Source organism: Opisthocomus hoazin, chromosome Z (assembly GCF_030867145.1).
Source record: "Opisthocomus hoazin isolate bOpiHoa1 chromosome Z, bOpiHoa1.hap1, whole genome shotgun sequence".
Lineage (NCBI taxonomy): Eukaryota > Metazoa > Chordata > Aves > Opisthocomiformes > Opisthocomidae > Opisthocomus > Opisthocomus hoazin.
The window spans coordinates 4,912,323-4,932,953 of NC_134454.1; the positions used below are offsets into that span (position 1 = coordinate 4,912,323).

General features: G+C 46.5%; 1 protein-coding gene across 4 annotated transcripts in view; it reads left to right on the top strand.

The window, feature by feature from the left end:
- Positions 1-18,488, top strand: part of CAST (calpastatin) — a 68,438-nt gene extending 49,950 nt beyond the window's left edge. For 3 of the 4 annotated variants that reach the window (XM_075410990.1, XM_075410991.1, XM_075410993.1), the window contains exons 16-30: positions 159-206; positions 3,901-4,005; positions 4,294-4,395; positions 5,099-5,200; positions 6,262-6,345; positions 7,074-7,121; positions 7,291-7,386; positions 7,960-8,058; positions 9,252-9,353; positions 11,045-11,137; positions 11,927-11,980; positions 12,378-12,467; positions 15,163-15,242; positions 16,243-16,309; positions 17,206-18,488. In XM_075410990.1, coding sequence (XP_075267105.1) covers positions 159-206; positions 3,901-4,005; positions 4,294-4,395; positions 5,099-5,200; positions 6,262-6,345; positions 7,074-7,121; positions 7,291-7,386; positions 7,960-8,058; positions 9,252-9,353; positions 11,045-11,137; positions 11,927-11,980; positions 12,378-12,467; positions 15,163-15,242; positions 16,243-16,300 — 1,161 coding nt within the window. In that variant the 3' untranslated portion in view covers positions 16,301-16,309; positions 17,206-18,488. The remainder of the gene's footprint in view (positions 1-158; positions 207-3,900; positions 4,006-4,293; positions 4,396-5,098; positions 5,201-6,261; positions 6,346-7,073; positions 7,122-7,290; positions 7,387-7,959; positions 8,059-9,251; positions 9,354-11,044; positions 11,138-11,926; positions 11,981-12,377; positions 12,468-15,162; positions 15,243-16,242; positions 16,310-17,205) is intronic. The other variant, XM_075410992.1, reaches the window with a different exon arrangement.
- The last annotated feature ends 2,143 nt before the right edge of the window (positions 18,489-20,631 follow it).

Below are 20,631 nucleotides of genomic sequence, written 5' to 3' on the forward strand. Positions count from 1 at the left end.
ACCTGGCCATGTAAGATTTCCTCCTGTTTAGAGAATCCTGTTACTGTGTCACCAATTTCATCTTCTGTGTATCATTTGTCTTTTATTATTTTGCTGGTGATTATGGAGTATGGCACTTGTAACTGGAGAAATGTCAATAATACTTATTTTACTTTTAGGATAAAGATGGAAAACCAATATTGCCGAAGCCTGAAGAAAAACCTAAGGTTAGAAAATCGACAATATTGTAGAGGCGTGAATAGATACCCTGTTTTCTCCCTCTCTGTCATCACTTCTCTCTGTGCCATTATGTAAGTCTCTTGGTCTGCTTGTGTGTTTACTTCCTTGCACAAAACCTGCTGATCATGGTAAGAAAAAGGTTTAGAGATTACAAAGATAGGGTAGAGTTACAGAAATGACTGTGGACACAAAGAAAGGCTGTGTGGGGCGTTACTGTAAGGTATTCTATAGAAGCCTGTTGGAGCTCTTGAAGGACAGAGAGAGGCGAGACAGGAAAATCTTTTGTTTTCTTGACAGTTTCATTAGTCATCAAATATAAAGGAACACAACTGGAAAGGAGGAAAAAGCTGCTGTGGACAATTTCCTCATTACAAAGAACAAACTGGAGTTTGCAAAAAGTATCCATCATGGCCTAGAATGTGCAAGATAGATTGAAAAGATGGACAGAGAAAGTTAGAAAGGTTAACTGAAAATGCTCGGGAAGAAGGCAGAAGTTAGGAAGAGCAAAGGAACTGCACTGGAGAAACTGAGGGCTTCACTTTGGAAACACTGTGAGATAAGGAGTGCTGCTGAAATTGGAAAAGTACAGGTAACTTGCCTTCTTCTGAAATGAGTGTGAAGGGTGTGAAGGGCGAGAAGGAGGACCCAGGGAACTACAGGCCCATCAGCCTTACCTCCATCACAGGAAAGGCGATGGAGCAACTCACTCTAGAGGTCATCATTAAGAAAGTGGCGGAAAAGAAGGCTATCAGGAGCAGTCAGCATGGATTCACCAAGAGGTGAATCTTCTACGATAGCATGACTGGCCAGGTAGATGAGCGGAGAGCAGTGGATGTTGTCTACCTCGACTTCAGCGAGGCTTTTGACACAGTCTCCCATAACATCCTCCTAGGGAAGCTCGGGAACTGTGGGCTGGATGAGTGGTCCGTGAGGTGGACTGAGAACTGGCTGAATGGCAGAACTCAGAGGGTTGTCGTCAGTGGTGCAGTCTAGTTGGAGATCTGTAACTAGTGGTGTCCCCCAGGGGTCAGTACTGGGCCCAGTCTTGTTTAACTTCTTCATCAACAACCTGGATGAAGAGTTAGAATGTACCCTCAGCAAGTTTGCTGATGACACCAAACTGGGAGGTGTGGTAGATACACCAGAAGGCTGTGCTGCCATTCAGTGTGACCTGGACAGGCTGGAGAGTTGGGCAGAGATGTACCTGATGAGGTTCAACAAGGGCAAGTGCAGGGTCCTGCACCTGGGGAGGAACAACCTCATGCACCAGTACAGCCTTGGGGTGGACCTGCTGAAGAGCAGCTCTGTGGAGAGGGACCTGGGTGTCCTGGTGGACAACAGGGTGACCATGAGCCAGCAGTGTGCCCTGGCTGCCAAGAAGGCCAATGGTGTCCTGGGGTGTATTAGGAGGAGTGTGGCCAGCAGGTCGAGGGAGGTTCTCCTCCCCCTCTACTCTGCCTTGGTGAGGCCCCATGTGCAGTGCTGTGTCCAGTTCTGGGCTCCCCCCTTCAAGAAAGATGAGGAGCTGCTGGAGAGAGTCCAGCGGAGGGCTACGAGGATGGTGAGGGGACTGGAGCATCTCTCCTACGAGGAGAGGCTGAGGGAGCTGGGCTTGTTCAGCCTGAAGAAGAGAAGGCTGAGAGGGGACCTAATATATGCTTATCAATATCTTCAGGGTGGGTGTCAGGAGGGTGGGGCCAAGCTCTTTTCAGTGGTGCCCAGCGACAGGACAAGGGGCAATGGGCACAAACTGAAGCAGAGGAAGCTCCAGCTGAAGATGAGGAAGAACTTCTTCCCTCTGAGGGTGATGGAGCCCTGGCCCAGGCTGCCCAGGGAGGCTGTGGAGTCTCCTTCTCTGGAGATATTCCAGCCCCGCCTGGACGCGGTCCTGTGCAGCCTGCTGTAGGTGACCCTGCTTGGGCAGGGGGTTGGACTGGGTGACCCACAGAGGGCCCTTCCAACCCCTGCCATGCTGGGTTTCTGTGAAGGTCAGGACCAATCTGAGCGAGAATGATATTGTGCATTTTTAGCGGAAATCTGAAGTCATTTGTATCATTCGAGCTTGAAATACGAAGGAAGGCAAAGGCAGTGATGAAAAGACTTTACGTCTGTATAGATTTTCATGTCAGGTCTAAGATGTGCAGTTCTCTTGAGTGGGTGATGTACGAGCGCTGCAGAGAAGGGACGCCTGCCACGCATGTCATAAGGAAAGAAGAGCAGCTGTGCTCTGGGGAACCAGGCACCAGTGTTAGGAAACGAGCCTTTCTGTCTCACAGACAGCACAAAAGAGGTGGCACGCAAGAAAAAGAAAATGTCCAGAAGAGGAGCGTGGCGTGAGTTAAGGGAGGTTGGTTCACAATTTGGCTAAAACCTCTTACGCCAAAATCATTGAGTGGTTAGTAGAAGAATGAAGTATTCCTGTGCTCTTGCATTGCTGTCAATCAGACACACAAATACAGTCGAACAGGTGTTCTGTAGCTGAATCACAGGGGTATGGAAGTCGGATATTATAGTGTTTTTCTCAGCACTACTTCACTATTGATAGTTTGAAGAAAGCGATTTGGAGCAAGATGTGTTTGCCAGTATTCGTGTGGTGTCATCAGTTCAGTCACTTACAGTTCTTCCTTGATTCCTGGTGAATGCAAAGTTCTTCTCTGTTCAGGATTTCAGCAAGTGCTTCTGTTACTTTGGGCCTCCATTCTGCATACCCTTAAATACATGCGGCGGCATTGCTTTTGTGAAAAAAGTTGTTACTGCCTAAACGCTTTTTTGATTTAGTAGATTAATTCAGTCATTACAAAAAATGGGGCCTTGTGAGACATTTTATAAAGACTTGGGGGCACAAATGGACAAAGGAAGGAAAATGGGAGAGGAAGTAAGAGACTCTCGTTTAGAAATGTTATTTTACATATTATGAATTCAACCAAATGAGGCCTAACAAATGAAGTTTGACACAGCAAGTAGATGGCGATCACTGCTAGCAAAGATTTAAACATTTAGGTGTAATAAGTAGTTTGAAGAATCCTGGGAGCAGTAGTAATAGATCACAGAAGTACATAGATCACATAGTGCTAGATCACATAATGTCAGCAGATTGTGGTAGGTCACACAGTAGGGGACTCAAACTGCTGTTTATTCACTTTCACCCAGAACATGCGCAGTGAAACCCCCTGAGTGTCAGCAGTTTGTATTCAAGCTAACAAAGAGATCTTCCAGCTGACACTGCCGCTGAGGGAACTCTGTTTCTGCTGGAGAAAAAGAAAAAAAGATAAAATGGGAGAATCATGATCTGATGGTGGTGCTCTCGACCACCTGTATGTAATTTATGCTTGAAATATTGTAACAACGTGGTGCTCTTACAGTAAATACTAGCATTCTTTTTTTTTCTAATTAAGTTGTTGCACTTTTCGGTAGCACTGTAAACAGTATTGAACATAATGTTCTGGATATTGTATGGACTTTCGATAACAAAGCAACTGACTCGTACTGAAAAGTGTTTTTCTTCGTCTTATGCACTGCAAAATCCATGCTGTTTTGTTGTGTGTAAATGTGAAAGGTTATTCTGGTGTAGGCTACGCCAGAACTTTTCCTGCTTTATGAGTAGCTGAAGTATAATTCTTGGAGGAAAAAAATTAAAAACAGGCAGTGAGTCACTTGTACCACATATGTCTTTTTTTGCAGCCTTTGAGTGAATCTGATCTTGTTGACGAATTTTCAAAAGACTTTGCCTGCCCTGCACAGCCTGCAGTACAGTCCAAACCATCGAAGCCCAGCACCACATCCAAAGTATGTCTTTCTGGTTCACTGAAGATGCCAAAACATTGTTTGTTTTACCAAGACTGGATAATGCTACTATTCTTTCTAGAAAAATGCTTTTTTCTGTTTCTGTTCCTCCCACCCCCACTTTGCCTTCAGTGGAACATGCACTTGGTCCTTAATTGAGGGGCTTCTACCTTTAAATTAAGACTTTTCTTTCTTGTTTTGTACTGTATTTAAAAAAAAAAGCCACTTAACAGGTGCATTTTGCGTTTCTGAGCATGTTCCATAAAATGCAGTGTAATTGTTCTGTTTCAGAAGCCTTCAGCTCCGGTGTCTGCAAAAACTACTGAGGATGAAGTAGTCCCTCGTGCCAGAGCTTGCACTGTGCAGTCCTCAGCTCCATCAGCTGTGTCCTCAGTGAGTAGTCTTCACAGGAGCTAAAGCAAAACTCAATGCTTACTTTATGCAATGGCGCAGAGTATTGTCAGTATTGACATATCAAATCATAATGGATTCTTATTTCAGTATCGCATATTCTTCTTCCGCAGAGGTAAGCCACAAAGGCTGACTGCTTTCCAAAAAAATCAAGTCAAGCACAAACAGAACAGGGAAGGTCAGTGACCTCCTTAGTAGAGGAAGTCAAACTGACAGTTCTTGTGATCTGATCTAGCTCTTGATGCTCTAAAAGGGATGGGATGCTCTTTGTGAACTGAATAGATACTGCAGGAAAAGACAAATTCTGCAAAGAACTCGTAACTGTCATACTGAATATTTTGGAAGATTGCTTTAGTGGCTGACATTCTTGCATCTCTTCTTAGGGTATATTTGTTTCTATTAAAAAACAAAACAGACAGAAAAGCCCCCTGTGGAACACTTTAGCTGTGCGTAAGTCTTTGGAAAGTTTACAGAGCAGCCCCTGTCAGAGTTTATGTGTTGAATTCAGCAGATCCCAAGTGTATGAAGACAATTAGGGAAAGAAGCATTGCAGTTTTCTAGTTTACTTCTCAGTTTTTACCTTAAGTAATGTGTGGCTGGTAGTGGTGGTATATGAATAGGTTTCTTCAGCTGCAGCTGAGCTCCAAAGTAAGCATTGTTTTTTATGGTATCGATACCCGTGCAGGGTGGTCACGTGGCAGATGAAGCACTGGAAGCCTTGTCCAGTAGCCTTGGAAAGAAGGAGCCTGATCCAAACGAAAAGAAACCTGCTGTGGACAAAGTTAAGGTAGGGAAGCAATCAGACCTCAAAAATGAGACTGTTGATGTAACTATCGTCAGCATTACTGTATTTTCCCAGGCGAGAAACAGTTTAGAGATAATACTTTTTTTTTTTTTTTAAAAAAACAAAATTTCCATTTGAAACCAGATGGATTCTGCTTAGGAAGTGCTAGTAGAATTTCAGCACAGTGAGTACATTTTTTTAATGATTTTGCCTCATACAGTAGAGTAGTTCTGTCAGCTTCTGAAAGCTGCATTTGCTTAGTGTCTTACTGCTGAATCAAAGCTGAATTAACGTGCACATCAGAGGTGGCATACAGTATGGTCCTTTTTCAAAAGGAAACAAATTTATGATGAGTTGTTTAAATTGAGAACAATGCATAAAACTTTGGGTTTTGTCACTGATCTCATCATTTCAACAGGGAACCTGAAGTAAGTCGCTGAGATACGTGTATTCTCTCTAAAGGAATGCTGTTCGTAGTCACAGTGTGAATGCTCCTATTTGCCACCCCAAACTACGGACCAGGTGGTGTTGGCTGGAGCCAACAACAGAGAGGACAGCTCTTCTGATGTGCTGGAACTCTGTCAAACCAAAGTTCCCAAAGTTGGCTTTAATACCTTTTCTTAGTTGTTGTCCTCTAACCTAACCTGGGGTGCGGAGAGTAGTCCTTGTTGAAGCTGGCTACGGATTTCTCCGTTCAGCCTTCCTTTGTGTGCAGCCCAGGTAGCTGTTGAGTGGATTTAAAAAAAAAAAGTCACTAATTAAAACTCAGAGGTATAATGCTATTTTGTTACTATTCCATGCCTGTATCTATACTTAACTCTGTTATCTTCTTTGAAATATGTAGAGGTACTTCTGGTATACACAGGAAGCAGTAGGCAGAGAAATGAAGGCTTTCTCAAGAGAAAAGAGTTTCTTTTAATTTGCATCAGACTTTTATCTGGTAGTTGGATTAAAAGACTAGTTTGAATCAGTAGATAGAAGGCTTTGAGAGCTTGCTCGTATGCATTTCTGTTGGGATGTAGTTATTTGGCTTCATTAATATAATTTTTATTTTGCATTCGTAGGAGAAAACCAAACAGGAAGAACACAAAAAACTGGGTGAAGATGAAGAAACAATTCCTCCGGAGTACAGATTAACAGAAGCAAAAGTAATTTATTTAATGTGCTGTTTTAGTCTTACTTTCCTTTGATTCCTCAGAATATATGTATGAAACTGAAATTCCATGTCATTTTGCAAGGTTGCTGTTTAGTTCACCATTTTTGTAATATATAAAAATGCAGGTTTGCAGTTCCTGAATACCTGACATCTATCATCAGATGCCTGCATAGGCCCAGAAGTGGTTTAGATGCAAGTACCTACACGTGAACAATTTTGGCTGAGATTACTGCACTAGAGTCTTTCATGACCTTTTTGTGTTTTAGAACTTAGTAAGTTTTTTTTGGTCAAAGCTGTTAAAAAACCCGACCCTTCAAGGTGGTATTTTTACAGACAAGACTTGCATAACACCTGCCACAGCTGCCAGTGTGAAAAGGGACATGGCCTTTCTGGACTCCGCATCCAGGAATGTTGTTACCCATCTGGAAGCTAGGATTTTGTTTATTAATTGTGCTGTATCCATGGAAGTTGAAACTCGAAATAGGGAAGCTCAGAATCCCACACGCTGAGTCACTGTTCAGCACTGGGACGTTTCTAAGTTATAGGACTTGGATTTTTTATGTGACACCTTGAGTAACAGGAGTAGATACTAGAGGTTACTAGTCAGATAATTTTCTTGTGGAATACTGCCTGTTGTTCTGTGAATGCTCTCAGAGTGCTTGTGTTGCATGGTCGTTTAAGGACGGCTTGGTTTAATATGAGGCGATTTTTCTTTTTTAGGATAAAGATGGAAAGCCACTCATACCAAAAGCTGAAGAAAAGTCTCAGGTAAAAAAGTGAATGTTCAGATATATTTCATTCATTAATTACTTACTCAAATGTCCCAGTCAAGTTTCCTAGTCTTCAGTTTAAAGATGGAGGTAGACTGCGTTACCTGTTCACTTTTAAATACATGAAAAGGCTTAAAAGCCTCCTTTTTTTCTCTCATTAATGATAGCCTATGAGTGAAAATGATCTTTTAGAGGGTTTGACAGAAGGATTTGCTGGTTCTCCATCCCCATCCGCACCATTACCTACACCAGCTGTAGTAAAGGTATGTTTGATTTTTGAAAATCTGTTTTATTTCCAAATTGTTTCAGTAATCTTGATGTTTTATTTGTTTCCCTTAAAGTTTGTGTATACTTTCCTAAATAAAATTCAGTAAATAAAAATTCTTAATATTTTTTGCAATCAGTTAATAGAAGAGAGAGTAGGACTTTTAACAAGAGAAGACCCTAAATAAGTTAGTTGTCTTATCTTTTTGCCAGTTGCTTGCGTAAGTAATGCGTTGCAGTTGAGACTTCTTAAAGTGTTACTTAGGAATATAGATGGGCTTGGTGAACTCCTAACTCCTATGAAGTCACGTTAAACCTGCCTCTGGCTTAAGCTGTACCAGGGTCTAACGCAGTCGTAGATGGAAGATTGAATGTGAGCCAACTGAGATGCTCAGCAGTTGCACGATACTTCTAAAGAGGGGGTTTCAATTTCAGCCTGAAATAAGCAGAGCTTCCAAGAAAAATAAAGCCCTAGAAATAAATTGTATGGACATTGTGTTTCAGATGCATGGAATTTGATGGGTATTTTTCTTAGTCCTCTGCGTTAGTAATGATGCTGTGTCTTGTTTCAGAAAATCAAGGAGGATAAAAAGCCTGCAGAATCCTCGGAGGTTGTCTCTGCTGCTACAGTTCCTTCTGTGCACTCAGCAGCTCCGCTGGCTTCTACCTCCGTAAGCAGCCTCTGCTGTAGATCCTTGTCTCAAACTCGGAACTGACTGGTGAATAGGGGTGGGAGCATAATCCGGCCAGTTTTACCAGTATAGACTGTTGCAAAGTTAAATAATTTCTTGCTAATACTGGCTGTTAGGAAGAATGAAAATGTTCTCTCTGGGGGAAAAAATAAGTGTGATATTCTGAACACTTTGTGTTCAGCTGACTGCACAGACTGCCATGCCCATTTTGTCCGAGTCCCGCGCGCTGTCGTGTTTCAGCCTGGCTTTGAAAGCTCCTCGCCTGCACTGGGAAAAGAAAGTGCCCAGTCCTGTGCGGGTTCTTCCAGAGTTTCTGAGGCCGTCAGAGGATGTGTGCATTTCCTTTCTGTGGGTTGACGTGGGTGGTTGCTGGTGTGGTTTCATTTTCAGGCTTGGGCCTTTAACTGAACCACACCCTTCTTTCCCTGGTTAGGTAATGAGAACATTTAAAACAAGAATAGTGTAGTCATTACCATAGTGCCAAAGTCATCTGTTAATCCTGTAAAAGGAGGAGTTTAATGTTAATGGAGGCTCAGGCAGTGCTATGACCTCTTCTTAATGTCAGGAGATCTTCCTTCGTTGGGTTTGGTGGTGTTGCGTGGCTCATTCTGTCTCGATTTTGATACATGCGGTGGGAGCTCCATCTAGTGTTCCCAGCCTCATTGGAAAGGGGAAGAGAAAGCTCCTCCCACCTGGGTTTCAGTTGGTTTTAAGGGCTTTTTTTCCTAACCACTCTTTGGATAAAACTGATGTGAATTAGCAAAAGATTATACATATTGTGAAGATAAAATGTTAATAAGTCTTGATTCAGATTGACACTTCCTCAGCAGTGCATCTGCAGAGGTAATGATGTTTGCAAAACGAAAGGCAATTACCAAAAGGCAATCTTTTTGTAGAACCATTCTCATTAGATCAGTTAGGCTTAAGTGTAACAAAAGAAAGCGGTTAAAATAAATTCCATAACCCCTTCCTGAAATTATATTATCTGTAGGTCTGAATATTCCGTAATTCTTTTCCCCAGCTATTGTGCTACTTTGTAATTACAAAGGGAGAGTTGATTGTTCATTGTTCACTGAAGTTGACAGTTCATTAGTCAGTATTTGTATTAGCTTGATGAATTAAATTATTTTTCCAGCCGATTTGCTTTCATGAATGTGTTTATACTTTGTTAGGGAGGAAAAGAAATGGACGAAGCCTTGGATCTCCTGTCTGATTCCCTGGGGGAGAGGGAACCTGACCCTGATGAGAACAAACCAGTTGTGGATAAAGTAAAGGTAATAAAAGACATTCTGAAACTTGAGCAGTCGGGGGGGGGGGGGGGGGGGGGGTGGAGCAACAACAAAAAAACCCCAAATCTGAGATACCTTACTTCTTAGAGATTTTTTTTTTTTACATGATATAGTACAATACTTCTTACATACTCGTAGAAGTATATGGCCTGTGATTTTCAGACGTAGGAGTTAGGTTACTAGGAAAAAAGCCCATACTCTAGTGTTGTCCTACACGTAGGCATATCAGCCACTCTTCAGTCAGCTGAATTACGTGGGTGTTTTATGAAAAATGTTGAGTTAGTTAATACACTTTAGCCACTTGGAGGTAAATGTTGAAATATTACAGGAAATTTGCAATAATTTTATTTCCATGCCTTTTATTGTCATTATTCTGATTATTTTTCAGGTGTCTTCTCTTGGCTAGATTTCTAAAATTAATTTATGGCCGCCTTTTTGCAAAACTTTGACTTTCATAACCCCACAAATACAAGTTCATCAATGGACATGTTGAATTAGTCAATCTCATTTTTTAACTTGCTTGTTTTGTCTTCATTCAGTCTTTCTTCATATAATTGTCCAAAGACCTTTCTGCTAATAAGAAAATCAGATGCATTTCTGCATAAGAGTAGTAGTAATAGTAAATTGTAAATTGAAATAGTTATGGTAAAGGACATCACTGGGAAAAAAAACCCACCGTAAGACTCCATGAATAAATTTAGGCTGGAATCTGGGAGGAGATTTCTAATCTCAGACCAGGCTCTGGTGTGGAGGTTGTTGGCTGTCTTGGGAACGGATTTATGCCGTCTGGGTAATGTGCTGTGCTGTACCAAGAGAGCAAACGCTTGATGTGCGAGATCTCAGCAGCCTCTGTGCTTCAGTGGAGCTGTAGGAGCCCAGCTTTCGTTGTGTGTTGTTCTTTACAAAGGCGTGGAAAATGCTTATATTCAAAACAATGAAAGAAAAGATCCTTAAAAAGTCTACATTAACAAATACAATTCAAATATTCTTCAACAATATGCTTAAAAACCTACTTGTATCCAAACCCGGTGTTTTTGTCTGGAGTGTTTCTGGTATGTTTGGCAGAAATCAAAGCAGCTTTAATTGAAAAATAATCATAGTGGAGAGAGTGCTTCCCCGCCTGGGGCAATTTTCAGGAGCTTGTGGTGCTCTGCCTTCTGACTCTGTTGGATTTGAAACTGACCCTGGCTCCTGGGTCTGATGAGAACTGTAGGCCACTCTTGATCAGTTTGGGTGTGAGGTGGATGAGTGCCCTGGGTTCTGCTAAAGGTACTCAGACACTTCCACGGGTAAGACATTGCAGGTATATCAGTTTTTTCTTAATGCCACAGTGCATGGATGAGATTCGATGCGGAAGAATGGGATGACTCCTTTTAGTCATATCGTTGAAAAGCAGAACTGAAAGTTGACCTGACTTTTGTTTTTTTAATGTTAGGATGCCGCTCTGTATATATGTTTAACTTATTAAAGGTGTACACTTATTGAGAGCTAGTAATTTTAAAACTTAGAGGCATAAAACACACTTCGTAGTGAAATAAATACGAGTTTTTCCTGGTAGTTTTAGAATTTTAAATTCAAAAAAGGCAGCTCTCCTAAGTGTAATGAGCACTCTGACTTACTTTTCGCTAACATTTGTAACAAAATACTAAAGCTATTAAAAAACTAAATGCTTTCAGGAAACAGCTGAATCTGAACACAGAGACAAACTTGGAGAAAGAGATGATACTATCCCACCTGACTATAAAAAACTTCTGGAGTCAGATGGGCAGGTAAGGAAAAGTTTTGTTAGTTTTTATTTGCAACATCAGGAATTTGTGCATATAAGCCAGTCTGTCCTCTCTGGAATTACGAGAAGAACAGGGAAGCTGAAGAAGTGAGTAAGTGTGTGTACAGTGTTTATGAGGGTTAAACATGTAAATATCCTATCCTTAGAGTAGCTCTGTATATCCTTGCATGCATTTAATTTGAAAAAAAAAAAAGAAAAAAATCAGATTTTATTTTTGTTGGGCAGTCTGAACAAATAAATCACTTTGAACCACCCAGTGTGGCTTAATGTTTTAAGTGCTCCAGGAAACCAGGTGAAAGAAGAGAATGTCTCCCTTTAAACAGCTTGGCTTTATAGTCTCCTTTCAAGCAGGAGATCCTTGCAAACTGTGGGTAATAATGTTTACTCTTTCCAAGTAGTTCCGTTCCAAGTTTGGGGACAAAGCTTATGCACAGGTGTTACCGTGGTGGTATAGCTAAGGCCCTGTAAAACCGCCATTCACTGGAGCACGTGACTGCTCTGGCAGCGATTCGGTCTTTTGTGGATCAGGAAACTGTTTTTCCAGTAGACTACGAGGATAGAAAGATGGTATCGCAGACGTAGTTAAAGTAACAGACCGTGAAAACACATCTTGAACCTACTTTGAGTACATAGCATGAGAAATGAAGACACTGGTCAGACTGGTGCAGTTTCCTTGGTGTGTCTGTAACTCCCAGTGTCATATGTAAGTACTTGGATCTTAAAACTCATCTGACCAGTTGAAAGTGAGTATGTAATCTTTCCTCTTTCTAAGGGCAAACCAGTAAAGCCAACAGCAAAGGATGATGTGAAGCACAAAGAACAAAAGGTAACATTTACGATGTTTTTGTTCTGTGCTTGTTTCCTGCTGCCTGCTCTGATCTTTTTTCCAAAGTAATGTCGTCGTAGGCTCGAGGTGTGATACATTGCAAGTTCTCATAAATGCTGTTGAATGCAGTAGGTAGCACCAGTGTGGAGAGTAAAACTTGTTTTGTGAAGAGTAGCTCTTGACAATTAATACAGTTATCATACACAGCCAGTGTTCAAAGAAGTCGTGTATCTTGGAAACCTCAGATGGACATCTCCCTCCTAACAGATGTGTGGAGATCGGGGGGTGGGGGGGGTAAGAAAGGGATAATTAAAGGAGACATGAATTCCTGAAATGTTCATTTGACTGTGGGAAGTATTGCATGTATTGTGTGACTTCAGATTTAAAATCATTGCAGAAGCCTACAGATGACTCTGCAGCTATCGATGCCCTGTCAGGTGACTTTGATACTTGTGCAAAGGCTCCTGCCACACCACAGCACTCAAAGGTAGGACATTTTCTGCTAATAACTTGCAAAATAAACAGTTTTTTGCTACTCTGTGAAAGTTCCTCACTTTCCTTTGCAGTAGCTCTGTTGAGGTTTAGAGCTCGCCTCTTTGGAAGATGCTGCCCAGATGTAGTGGTTGTCTTACTGCTATAATGGAAGCTCGATGCGTCTTGCTGTGTAGTAAATATTTATTAGGAAGAAGGAAGATTTGTGGTATTTAGAGTCTTGTAGAGAGGTAAGACAGATTTGGAGAAGCTGAGCAGAGAATTGTGGTAACAGTTTTTGTACAGATTAGTGGTCCGATAGCGGGTAGGGTGGAACTGAGAAACAGCTCGAGGGGATTTTGCAGGGGGAAATGCTGGGAGTAGAAGAGAGTTTTAGAGGTGTTAGGGAAAATAGAGCTGTGAAGAAAGACGAGGGAATGGACTGGAGAGGTCTTACAAGGGGAGATGGAGCGTTTATTTGTCACGTGATCGTCTTAAACACAGCTGACAGACAGCTGTCAGACTCGGCTGGGAAGAGTGCCGCACGTGCGAGGCTGTGTGGAATGAACTGGCAGTGGAAGCTGCATCAGTCTGGAGGTCACCAGCATGAGGATGGTGACTGAGACAGGATGGTTGTGGTGGAACAGAGTGTGAAGGAGGGGACTGAGGTTTGGTCCACATGTGAGAAGAATCGCTGTCAGACGTGCTTTCTGCTTGCTCTCAACCCGGCTTTTGTTACCTTGAGCTGGGATGGAGGGAGAGGTCTTGTCTGGCTTCGGGACATCCACCGTGCCACTGCGGTCACTGAACATCCTTCCCAGGCAGAGGAGCCCCAGGGCGCTTGGGACAGCTGTGGCCAAATGGACACCACTTGTCACTGCTGTCCCTCGGGGGTCTGTACTGGGACTGGTGCTGGTTAACATTTCCATCAGTGACTTAGCGAGATCGAGTGCACCCTCAGCGAGTTTGCAGATGACACCAGGCTGAGTGGTGCGGTTGATACACCAAAATGACAGGATGGCATCCAGAGGGACCTGGACAAGCTGGAGAGGTGGGCCTGTGTAAGCCTCATGAGGTTCAACAAGGCCAAATGCAAGGTCCTGCATCTGTGTTGGGGCAACCCCCGGTATCCATACAGGCTGGGGGATGAAGGTATGGAGAGCAGCCCTGCCGAGAAGGACCTGGGGGTACTGCTGGATGAAGAGCTGGCCATGAGCCGGCAGTGTGCGCTGGCAGCCCAGCAGGCCAACTGTCCCCTGGGCTGCATCCCCAGCAGCGTGGGCACAGGGCGAGGGAGGGGATTCTGCCCCTCTGCCCCGCTCTGCTGAGACCCCCCGGGAGTCCTGCGTCCATCTCTGGAGCCCTCAGCACAGGACAGAGCTGGAGCTGTGGGAGCGGGGCCGGAGGAGGCCCCAGCAGTGATGCGAGGGCTGGAACCCCTCTGCTGGGAGGAAAGGCTGGGAGAGCTGGGGCTGCTCAGCCTGGGGAGGAGAAGGACAAGGGGAGACCTTAGAGCAGCTGCCAGGGCCTGGAGGGGCTGCGAGAGAGCTGGAGAGGGGCTGTGACAAGGGCGTGAAGTGATGGGACAGGGGGTGATGGCTTCGAGCTGAAAGAGGGGAGATTTAGATCAGATAAAGAAGTTCTTCACCATGAGGGTGGTGAAACCCTGGCACAGGTTGCCCAGAGAGGTGGGAGATGCCCCATCCCTGGAACCATTCCAGGCCAGGCTGGACGGGGCTCTGAGCACCCTGATGCAGTTGCAGATGTCCCTGCTCGCTGCAGGGGGCTGGGCTAGATGGCCTCTGAAGGTCCCTTCCAACCCAAACCATCCTGCGATTCTGTGACGAGGCGCGTTCTGTCCCTCACCTGCGGGCAGAGGGGGGTACACACATTTTTGAGCTGAGAGTCGTCATCGTGTTCAGCTGCCGCTGTCTCTCACTGCTGCTGACTCCTGCCAGCCCGTCCCTGCCTTGTTCCTGCAGTAGGGACCTGCCCGCTCCCTGCCAGGTGGAACAAAAAAGCTTGAATTTACGAGATCCTTGATCTTTGACCAAACCAGTGTGTTGGCAGTCAAAAGTCAAATCCTTGGGCAGACACAGCTACAGAAGCATAACCCGTTCCCAAGTGAAATTCTGCTTTAGCTGCCTGAATCTGACACGACAAGGCGCCCAGCTACCAACTGCAAATTGTCCACGCTTAGCATGTTGGTTATGGTTGTCGGTGCTTGCGTGCTGTGTGTGCTCCTCTCCTGAGGGCAGAGAAGCAGCAGCCCTGAAGTTCAGATAATTCCTGGGAGGAGATAGCTGCGTTTGCAGAGCGCTCTGCTGACCGCTGCGCGGCTTCCCCGAGGGCTTGCCGGGACACCGAGTCCTCAGACAGCAGAACACAAGCTGTGCTGGTGGTTTGAGTGCTGGTTTAGTTGGTTACGGACTTCGGAGCAGTATTATTGGTCTGTGGTAAATACAGAATCTGCCCACATGCACCAGGGTTTGTACCCGTGTGTGCTTTCTGGTGCCCCAGTCTCCCCAGTATTGAACAAGGCTGCAGATTCCAGCTTGCTGTGGACCAAGGGCAGTAATTACATGCATCCTGCATTCAGCTCTCTCCCACCTTACCAACCACATTTAAAATAGTGTGTTGTGGCAGATGTCACATAGGAGACCTCAGTTCTCTGTTGTGTTTGTAATTGTAATTATTTTTTTTCTTTGGAGTGTAGGACAAAAGCGGAAAGGAAACCGTCACCACGAAACCAACCCCAAAGGATAAAGGAAAACCCAAAGGCCCTAAAAAGGTAGAAACATACCTGTGATACAATGGACAGTGCACTGTGAACATGAAAGATGGGCGGCTGGATTTTGGATTCACATGACATGGGTATTACTTTGAGGAGAATTTTAAACAAACAGGGTGAAGCTGATGCGTTTCTGTGAGCGTGTGCATGGGAGAAAAGCACCTGTCTGCTTCAAGGGAAATTTTCAATAAACAGAGGCTAAAAGGTGTTTCTTTTGGAGAGAGTGTGGTCTGCTACAGAGGGCTCAGTGTGTGCTCCCCAGGCTTCTCGTTCCCGTATTGACAGATCTAAGAGTCACACTTCACTTGCCCACAGCTGCCTCGGGATCCCCACCACTTCTTTTCTTGACAGTTTTAAATAACAGCGTTCTGAAAGTGGTTAGAATGTACTCCTTCAACCACAGGTCCGCTTCTCAAGTCATTATCATAATTTATTTGTAAAAAATTAATGAAAATATACATATATTCATAAGTAAGTATGTGGAATGAATCTGGTGGGAAAAGGAAAGCAGTTGTTTCTGTATTTTTGAAAAAAAAAGAAAGGTTGCTTGGATTTTGTACCATCTGCTCTGGAAAGTTTCCGTTTCACGTTTGAAGGGATGGGGTTTTTCTTTATTACGAAATGGCCACACGTGCCTGTTGCGTAACAGCAGAACTGTTGGGGCGTTCAGTGTAACGCTGTGGGGGTCTTCAGCTCCTCTGCAGGAGGATGCTGCTTCTTAACGTTCTGAGTTGTGGCTGGATCACCAGCGTGGGCAGAAGGAAGCTGAGAAATAGGATGTGAAGGTCAGCCACAGCCCTCCTTACCTGAAACAGAGCGATGGTGGAAAAATTAAAACATACATGCAGGAGTTCAGATGCTGTTGCTAAACTTGCAGTGTTTCAAGTGCAGATGACATTTGTCTGAACTGTGACTTCTGATCAGTCTCTGTCACTGTTTCATTTCAGAATTTAGATTAGTTCTCAGGTTCTCACTGTCTCGTCCTTCTCTTGCTCTTCAGGCAAAAGGACAGTCCTCCAGCAGCAAATCTGAGAAGCAGAAAACGAGCTAAACGCTAACATCCTTGGGTGAGAGTTCTCCCTCTTTATTCTCTGAATTACCGCAACGCCAGCTCACGCTAGTGCTGCTGCAGCTGCGTTTTGGTGACGGCCTTGTAACCGAGCCCAGACACGGTCAGAGGCAGCACTGGGAATGACCTCGAGCTTCGGCCTTCCTGGGCAGAAAAGGCCTTACGTTTTTCCCCGCAGCCTTTGTACAGCTTGCACAGAATCCTTCGTGCAGCTGAATTGCTGCGTAGGGATTCCGAGGCGTGGCGTATCGCTGCCCTGGTAAGACCTTTGTACGGGGTGATGAAGACCAAGCACATCCCAGCTGGTTTAGGACGGGGAGCTCATGTCGCTGTTGCTGCCCAGGCTCGTTTTGGAACCGCGTCCCGCACAGACGTAAAAGCCCCAGGCCAGGCTGGCGGGTGTAGCCGTGTCAGCGTTTTGCTCTCGGCGTTCCTGGCACGGATACACGCGTGCCACGGCCGCTGCGCGCTCCTTGTCCTTGGCTTGGTCGTGCCTGTAACCTGAGAGCAACTGGGAGTCTGTCATCATCGTCATCGGTGGAAGTATCAGCGTCACTGTACCTCGATGCTCAGCCGGAGGTCTCTGGGGTGGGGAGCAGAGGGGCGAGGGCACGTCCCGTGCCGCGCTCCGTCGCTGCGTGCCGACGGCGAGGGTCTGAGCCCTGGCGCTGTGCGGGCACGCGGGGCGGCACGCAGCGCAGGCCTGGCTCCATTTGAGCCAGACAGAGGGGCATCGTCACCGCTCCACACGGGTGCTTCTGCTCAGACTCCTTTCTGTCAGCAAAAGACTGAAGTTTCCGATAATTCTGCACAGATTTTTTATGTAAAATTTTTTTTCCAAGTTAAAGAAGATCAGCACTCTTTACGTTTTTTTTTTCTTTTTCTTCCCCCCAGGGTCTTGGTGCGTCATGTGAAACGTCTTCTTTCTGTTGCTGGATGATTATTCCTGAAGAACAAAAGCTGATGCAAAAAGCATGTGGTTATTCTGGGTGGTGTTTGTACAACGATGCTTGCTGCACTTCTTCCGTGTTTTCTTTTTTCCCAGTAGTAGACTAAGGTGTTGTTCTGCCCCCCAATCCATTCATTTTATTACACTCATATACTTTGACTATTTTGTAATTTTCTTCAGTTTTCAGAGGGAAAAAATGCTTTATATTTGCCAGAAATGTATTTCGTAAATGAATAGCAATGCCAAAAAAAAAATCTGCAGACTTTTGCACATAATCTCCACGCAGTGCCTGTAAATCTCAGAAGAATCTGTATGTTTTAGCATTTTTAACGTTGCAGTGAATGTATTAAGTATTCTGGAATACAATGAGCTTTAGTTATCCTCGGCCCACCTCAGCCTGGTCGTGCAGCCTTTCCTCAAGCCACTTCCTTGTAGGAAACCGTGGGTAAGCTGTGGGTAGCTAAAGAGTGAGAAACTGGGGATGAACCGCTCCACCAAGCGGATCTAGCAGGCAAACAGGTGTCCTGATGCTGCCTTAACTGTAGCTAAAACAACAAAAACACGCCAGATAAGGATTTTAGTGGTTCTTTTTTTTATTTCCAATCGTATCTGTACTGTTTTCTCGTAACTTCAGGAGTCTCCTGGACTGAACAAACACAAATCCTGGTGTAACAATGACACCGTTACCGTCTCGGAGGAGGAAACAGAGCAGGTACACACTCGAGCCTTAGCAGAGATCAAAGAGAAGCTCAGGTCAACCGGCAGGCTTTTCTGTTTTTAAATTTTGCACTGTTTCTCGTCCTTGCTTCTGCTCCTCGCGCTCCAGAAGGGAAAGCAGAAATAGGGCAGAGGTTACCGCTGCCAGGGGCAGCGCCGCGTCCGCCTGCTCTGCCGGGGAGCAGGCACGAGGCGTCGCCTCCCGCGAGCCCGCTGCGGGCAGGGCTGTGGCGGCCGAGGCGTGCCCGGGGCTCCCTCTGCTTCCCTCTGTCCGCGGAGCTCGCAGGACATCTCTTGGCGCATCCTTGCGCCTCTCCTGCGGCTTCACCGTTAGCTTGCGGGGGAAGGTCACGCCAGCGTCCGTGCCGACACCGAGATCTGACGCCAGCCGATGCAGCGCGGCGGGCAGAGACAGCCGGGAGATTCACGTTGGGGATATTTAGCCTTCTGACTGTACTGTGCAGCCTGTGCTCGGAACCTGTGTCACACTAATAAAGTTTTTAAGAACGCATTACGGTGTTCGTTACTGTTCATTTATTAGTGCTCTTACCTGAAGAGCTGTTGTAGACAAACGCTAGAAAGAACTTACAAACCCTAAGCAGTGGCATATCAAAACTGAAGATAGCGTGTATAAAAAAAAACCCTGCAAAATACTTGTTGGTGATTGTGGGGAAGGACTTCACGGACCCCAGTCTTGTGCTCGATCAGAATCACAGAATGGTAGGGGTTGGAAGGGACCTCTGAGGGTCATCATTTCATTGCTCAGGTGAACACCTAACATACTAACAGTGGTTACAGGAGCCAGTCAGCTGTGGATTCGGGGCTTTGCGAGTGCCAGCTCACGGCTGCAGTTTTCCAGGATCTTCTGCAGCTGGAGGTGTGCAAGCAGCTGATCTCCTGAGAAGGGAGGCGCAGGATGCGCGGATCCTTCAGGGTCGTGAGACGGCGCCGTTCTGTCCCAAGTTGCACGGTTTCCCACAAGTGATGCTTCGTGAGGGCCTTCACAGTCCCATCAAGATCCAGGTGCAGTTTTTCCCTTTGGTTTTCAAGGCCGTGTCACAGTTAACTAAGACCAAACTTTACCTGTGGGTTCCCGCCGTGTTGGGAAGCAGCTGAAAGGTTGAGATTTAGCTCAAAAGCAAAACAAATCGGTTTAATTTATTACCGAGTTGAATCAGAGTAGGATAGTGAGAAATAAAACAAAAACTCTTACAAACACCACTCCTCCCTTCTTCCCAGGCTCAGCTTCACTCACGGTTTTCTCTCCCTCCTCCCCCCCGGCAGCACAGGGGGATGGGGAATGGGGGCTGCGGTCAGTTCATCACACGTCTCTGCTGCTCCTTCCTCCTCACACTCTGCTCCTGCTCCAGCGTGGGTCCCCCGTGGGGTCACAAGTCCTGCCAGCAGACCTGCTCCAGCGTGGGCTCCTCTCTCTCTACAGGTCTGAGGTCCTGTCAGGAGCCTGCTCCAGCACAGGCTCCCCATGGGGTAACAGCCTTCTTCAGGCACCCCCCTGCTCCGGCGTGGGGTCCCTTCCACGGGCTGCAGGTGGAGATCTGCTCCACCGTGGACCTCCATGGCTGCAGGGAGAGCCTGTCCCACCATGGTCTGCTCCGCGGCTGCAGGGACAGCCTGTCCCACCGTGGTCTGCTCCAGGGCTGCAGGGACAGCCTGTCCCACCGTGGTCTGCTCCAGGGCTGCAGGGAGAGCCTGTCCCACCGTGGTCTGCTCCAGGGCTGCAGGGAGAGCCTGTCCCACCGTGGTCTGCTCCGCGGCTGCAGGGACAGCCTGTCCCACCATGGTCTGCTCCGCGGCTGCAGGGACAGCCTGTCCCACCATGGTCTGCTCCGCGGCTGCAGGGACAGCCTGTCCCACCGTGGTCTGCTCCAGGGCTGCAGGGACAGCCTGTCCCACCGTGGTCTGCTCCAGGGCTGCAGGGAGAGCCTGTCCCACCGTGGTCTGCTCCAGGGCTGCAGGGAGAGCCTGTCCCACCATGGTCTGCTCCGCGGCTGCAGGGACAGCCTGTCCCACCGTGGTCTGCTCCAGGGCTGCAGGGACAGCCTGTCCCACCATGGTCTGCTCCAGGGCTGCAGGGAGAGCCTGTCCCACCGTGGTCTGCTCCAGGGCTGCAGGGAGAGCCTGTCCCACCGTGGTCTGCTCCAGGGCTGCAGGGACAGCCTGTCCCACCGTGATCTGCTCCGTGGCTGCAGGGACAGCCTGTCCCACCGTGGTCTGCTCCAGGGCTGCAGGGACAGCCTGTCCCACCATGGTCTGCTCTGTGGGCTGCAGGGGAGCCTCTGCTCCAGTGCCTGGAGCACCTCCTGCCCACCTTCTGCACTGACCGTGGGGTCTGCAGGGTTGTTCCTCTCACGTCATCTCACTCCTCTCTCCCAGCTCCTGCTGGTGTTGCTCAGGTTTCCCCCCTCCCTTCTGAACTCTGTGATCCCAGAGGTGCCACCGCTGTCGCTGATGGGCTTGGCCTTGGCCAGCAGCAGGTCCATCTTGGAGGTGGCTGGCGCTGGCTGGCACTGGCTGTGTTGGACACAGGGAAAGCTTCTGGCAGCTTCTCACAGCAGCCACCCCTGCAGCCGCCCCCCAGCCCTGGCCACGCAAACCCAATACAGAAATGGACGTGCAAAACGAGCAAGTGAAGT